The 5,316-nt window shown below is 47.9% G+C and overlaps 1 protein-coding gene across 1 annotated transcript in view; it reads left to right on the top strand.

Annotated features, from left to right (window-relative positions):
• Positions 1-2,807, top strand: part of endog (endonuclease G) — a 6,064-nt gene extending 3,257 nt beyond the window's left edge. Inside the window, exons 3-6 of the mRNA XM_046034948.1 lie at positions 1,510-1,651; positions 2,032-2,141; positions 2,227-2,308; positions 2,387-2,807. Coding sequence (XP_045890904.1) covers positions 1,510-1,651; positions 2,032-2,141; positions 2,227-2,308; positions 2,387-2,584 — 532 coding nt within the window. The 3' untranslated portion in view covers positions 2,585-2,807. The remainder of the gene's footprint in view (positions 1-1,509; positions 1,652-2,031; positions 2,142-2,226; positions 2,309-2,386) is intronic.
• The last annotated feature ends 2,509 nt before the right edge of the window (positions 2,808-5,316 follow it).

Here is a 5,316-nt window from a genome sequence, read left to right as displayed (position 1 = left end):
AGCTGGAAACAGGTAGAGACAGCTGGAAACAGGTAGAAACAGCTGGAAACAGGTAGAGACAGCTGGAAACAGGTAGAAACAGCTGGAAACAGAGACAGCTGGAAACAGGTAGAAACAGCTGGAAACAGGTAGAAACAGCTGGAAACAGCTGGAAACAGGTAGAGACAGCTGGAAACAGGTAGAAACAGCTGGAAACAGAGAGACAGCTGGAAACAGGTAGAAACAGCTGGAAACAGGTAGAAACAGCTGGAAACAGCTGGAAACAGGTAGAGACAGGTAGAAACAGCTGGAAACAGCTGGAAACAAGTAGAAACAGCTGGAAACAGGTAGAGACAGCTGGAAACAGGTAGAAACAGGTGGAAACAGCTGGAAACAGGTAGAGACAGCTGGAAACAGGTAGAGACAGCTGGAAACAGGTAGAAACAGGTGGAAACAGGTAGAGACAGCTGGAAACAGCTGGAAACAGGTAGAGACAGCTGGAAACAGGTAGAGACAGGTAGAAATAGGTAGAAACAGCTGGAAACAAGTAGAGACAGCTGGAAACAGGTAGAGACAGCTGGAAACAGCTGGAAACAGGTAGAAACAGGTAGAGACAGCTGGAAACAAGTAGAGACAGCTGGAAACAGCTGGAAACAGGTAGAAACAAGTAGAGACAGCTGGAAACAGGTAGAAACAGGTGGAAACAGGTAGAAACAAGTAGAGACAGCTGGAAACAGGTAGAAACAAGTAGAGACAGCTGGAAACAAGTAGAGACAGCTGGAAACAGGTAGAAACAAGTAGAGACAGCTGGAAACCGGTAGAAAAAAGTAGAGACAGCTGGAAACAGGTAGAAACAGGTGGAAACAGGTAGAAACAGGTGGAAACAGGTAGAAAAAAGTAGAGACAGCTGGAAACAGGTAGAAACAGGTGGAAACAGGTAGAAACAGGTGGAAACCGGTAGAAAAAAGTAGAGACAGCTGGAAACAGGTAGAAACAGGTGGAAACAGGTAGAAACAGCTGGAAACAGGTAGAAACAGGTAGAAACAGCTGGAAACAGGTAGAAACAGGTAGAAACAGGTAGAAACAGCTGGAAACAGAGACAGCTGGAAACAGGTAGAAACAGCTGGAAACAGGTAGAAACAGCTGGAAACAGAGACAGCTGGAAACAGGTAGAGACAGATAGAAACAGCTGGAAACAGGTAGAAACAGCTGGAAACAGGTAGAAACAGCTGGAAACAGAGGCAGCTGGAAACAGGTGGAAACAGGTAGAAACAGCTGGAAACAGAGACAGCTGGAAACAGGTAGAAACAGGTAGAAACAGGTAGAAACAGCTGGAAACAGAGACAGCTGGAAACAGGTAGAAACAGCTGGAAACAGAGACAGCTGGAAACAGAGACAGCTGGAAACCGGTAGAAAAAAGTAGAGACAGCTGGAAACAGGTAGAAACAGGTGGAACCAGGTAGAGACAGGTAAAACAGTTGTATGTTGTTCCTCAAATGTGAGTCGCTTTAATTAATCTCGCCCCCCCAGTGTGCACATGTTCCACAGAGCGACCAGCGCTGACTACAGAGGGAGTGGCTTCGACAGAGGTCACCTGGCTGCTGCAGCCAATCACAAGTGGAGTCAGAAAGCCATGGAGGACACCTTCTACCTGAGCAATGTGGCACCGCAGGTGTGTGTGTTCTGTGGAGAACCAGAGTTTACACGTGTGTTCTGTGGAGAACCAGCGTTTAATGCGTGTTCTGCGGAGAACCCGAGTTTAGTGCGTGTGTTCTGCGGAGAACCCGAGTTTAGTGAGGGTGTCCTGCGGAGAACCCGATTTTACACGTGTGTTCTGCGGAGAACCCATGTGTTCTGCGGAGAACCCGTGTTTACTGCGTGTTCTGTGGAGAACCCGAGTTTACTGCGTCTGTTCTGCGGAGAACACGATTTTACTGTGCGTGTTCTGCGGAGAACCCGAGTTTACACGTGTGTTGTGTGGAGGACCCGAGTTTACTGCGCGTGTTCTGCAGAGAACCCGAGTTTACACGTGTGTTCTATGCTTGTGTTCAGAACCCTCACCTGAACCAGAACGCCTGGAACAACCTGGAGAAACTGTGCCGCTCTCTGACCAAACGTTATCTGAACGTGTACGTGTGCACCGGACCGCTCTACCTGCCCAGGTAACCCGTCTGCTTCTTCTTCTGTGGTGTCTGGGTGCTGTGTGGGAGGGGCTGCAGGATGACATCAGGTGTGCGTGTCTTTTAGGCAGGAGGATGATGGGAAACTCTACGTCCGATATCAGGTTTTAGGACGAAACCATGTTGCCGTGCCGACGCACTTCTTCAAGGTGAGTCCACCTGTCTGACGGCGATGAGCTCACCTGTCTGACGGCGACGACCACCTCACCTGTTCCGTGTCTTGTCAGGTGCTGATCCTGGAGCAGGCGGACGGCAGGGGGGTGGAGCTTCGGTCGTATGTTTTACCGAATGAACCGATAGATGAGAAGGTTCCTCTGGAGCGTTTCCTGGTTCCCATAGAAACCATCGAGCGAGCGTCAGGACTTCTGTTTGTCCCGAACATCATGAAGAGGACCGGCAGCCTGCAGGCCATCACCGACCGCTAGACTACACTGCCCACAATGCACTGCGGCTGACACCATGTCCAAACTACTGCTGATCATTTATTTATAATTTAAATGTTGATTATTGAGGCTCATCAGGTCATGTGACGTCCATGTTTGTCTGAATGCTGATTTTTCTACAGAAAATAAATATCAAACCAGTTTGATTCCGATTAAAACTGGTTTCCATGGAGATGAAAGTTAATAAATGTTTGAAATTCTGAAATCTGCATCCATTGATTTGTTTTAACCCATTAATGAACTCCAGACTGTCAGTCTGTAAACGAGACCTTCCTGTTTCCACTGCCTTGTTTTATGTTTAGATGTCAAACATTTCCTGAACCGCTGCAGCTGGTTTCAGATCAGTGTCTGGCTTTAAAGTCGATCCCCAGATCCACATGAGGAGGCGGGACCGTCTCTGGTCCAACAGTAAGTCTGCTGCTAAAATGAAGAATGAAATGTAGAATCACAGAAAGCAGTTTGGAGCTAACGTCATGCTAACAGTATCCTCATGTCTGTAATTCTTTAGACGCACAAATCACGAACACATCATCACTGAATGTCTTTTAAGTTAAACGTGCTCCTCGCTTACTCCACGTGTCCCCATCTCAGGGCCAGTAGAGTGGATGACTCTCCAATAATGTGCGGTCACATGACCAACGGTGTCTACGGTTACCCAGAAACAAAGAGTGGCTAAAATCCCCCCGCCCTCCTCTGCTGTTGCTGTAAAGAAAGAATGCTTTCAAAAAACAGACATGTTAGTAGAACGCAAAGTGAGAACCTCCGTCAGATCAGTATCTGGTGTGACCACGGCACATCAGGGGTCTGACATTAAACCAATCAGGTGCTGATGGATGATGAAACTGCTGTGAGGAGCAGCCAAGACAGTTTACTTTCAAGAGACAGACACCAGGTGGTTACACTGATTAGCAAGGTCCCCCAGGGAACCTTTGAAGGCAGACCGGGGTTTCCAGGTGTGCTGTCCAAGGTCTTCTGAAGAAGCACAAAGAAACGGGCAGCGCTGAGGACCACAGACCAGGACCGTCCTGCAGCAGATGAAACATGAGCTGACCTCCCTTCACAGTCTGAAGGTGTCCAGCAGACATCAGCTCAGAGCTGCAGGACACAGGGGGACCCCGGCCCACCGTCAGGAACACAGGGGGACCCCGGTCTGGTCAGAAGTGGCCTTCATGGAAGACCACACAACTGAACTCTGCAGGAAACACAGGAACTGGCAGCAGGATCTGGACGGATGAGTCCACATGTGAAATATCTGCACCAGGTTGTTCACCAAAGGGCTGGCGGAGGGTCCTGCAGGTCTGGACTTTGGGACCTGAGTCCAGGCAGATACTTACCCATCATGCAGTTCCATCAGGGAGGCATCTGATTGACCCAAAATGTATTCTGCAGCACGACAGCGAGAGTCATTAAGAACCATCTTCAGCTTAAAGAACAAGGAGTCCTGGAAGTGATGGTGGCCCCACAGGGCCCTGTGTGGCCCCCACATGGCCCCCATCAACATCATCCAGTGTGTCTACAGGAGGAGAGAGAAGCAGCTGAGGCTGCCTGACTCCACAGGAGGACTGTGGGGAGTCTCCAGGAGGTCTTGACCGACCCACCTGCAGAACTCCTTCAGAAACTATAAGCAGGTGGACCTAGAAGACCTGAAGGCAAAAGGGGTCACACCAGATCCTGATCTGACTTTTCTTCTGTTCACACTCTTTACATTTTGTTATTGATCAATAAAATCTGAACGTGTTTGTGGAAGTATTCGGACTTTACAGCTGGAACCTTCACACAGTGCTGTGTGAGAGATCCACCTTCATTAAAGTCACAGAACCTTTAACGTCTTTGTAACTTTTTACTCTTTAAACTCTCCTGAATCAGCAGCAGCTAGATGAACATGTAGCCGAGGGGTTCTGTTCACTCTGGGTTCTTTGTGTTCTATTCACTGTGTTTTGTTCACTCTGGGTTCTGTGTGTTCTGTTCACTCTGGGTTCTGTACACTCTGGGTTCTTTGTGTTCTATTCACTGTGTTCTGTATGTTCTGTTCACTCTGGGTTCTTTGTGTTCTATTCACTGTGTGTTCTGTTCACTGTATGTTCTGTTCACTCTGGGTTCTTTGTGTTCTATTCACTGTGTGTTCTGTTCACTGTGTGTTCTGCTCACTGTATGTTCTGTTCACTCTGGGTTCTTTGTGTTTTGTTCACTGTATGTTCTGTTCACTCCGGGTTCTTTGTGTTCTGTTCACTGTGTGTTCTGTTCACTGTGGGTTCTTTGTGTTCTGTTCACTGTGTGTTCTGTTCACTGTGGGTTCTGTTCACTGTGTGTTCTGTGTGTTCTATTCACTGTGGGTTCTGTTCACTGTGGGTTCTTTGTGTTCTGTTCACTGTGTGTTCTGTTCACTGTGGGTTCTTTGTGTTCTGTTCACTGTGTGTTCTGTTCACTGTATGTTCTGTTCACTCCGGGTTCTTTGTGTTCTGTTCACTGTGTGTTCTGTTCACTGTGGGTTCTTTGTGTTCTGTTCACTGTGTGTTCTGTTCACTGTGGGTTCTGTGTGTTCTATTCACTGTGGGTTCTTTGTGTTCTGTTCACTGTGTTCTGTTCACTGTGGGTTCTTTGTGTTCTATTCACTGTGTGTTCTGTTCACTGTGTTCTGTGTGTTCTGTTCACTGTGGGTTCTTTGTGTTCTGTTCACTGTGTTCTGTTCACTGTGGGTTCTTTGTGTTCTATTC

The sequence above is a fragment of the Micropterus dolomieu genome, linkage group LG21 (assembly GCF_021292245.1).
Source record: "Micropterus dolomieu isolate WLL.071019.BEF.003 ecotype Adirondacks linkage group LG21, ASM2129224v1, whole genome shotgun sequence".
Classification (NCBI taxonomy): domain Eukaryota; kingdom Metazoa; phylum Chordata; class Actinopteri; order Centrarchiformes; family Centrarchidae; genus Micropterus; species Micropterus dolomieu.
This window is presented reverse-complemented; position numbering and strand designations above follow the sequence as displayed.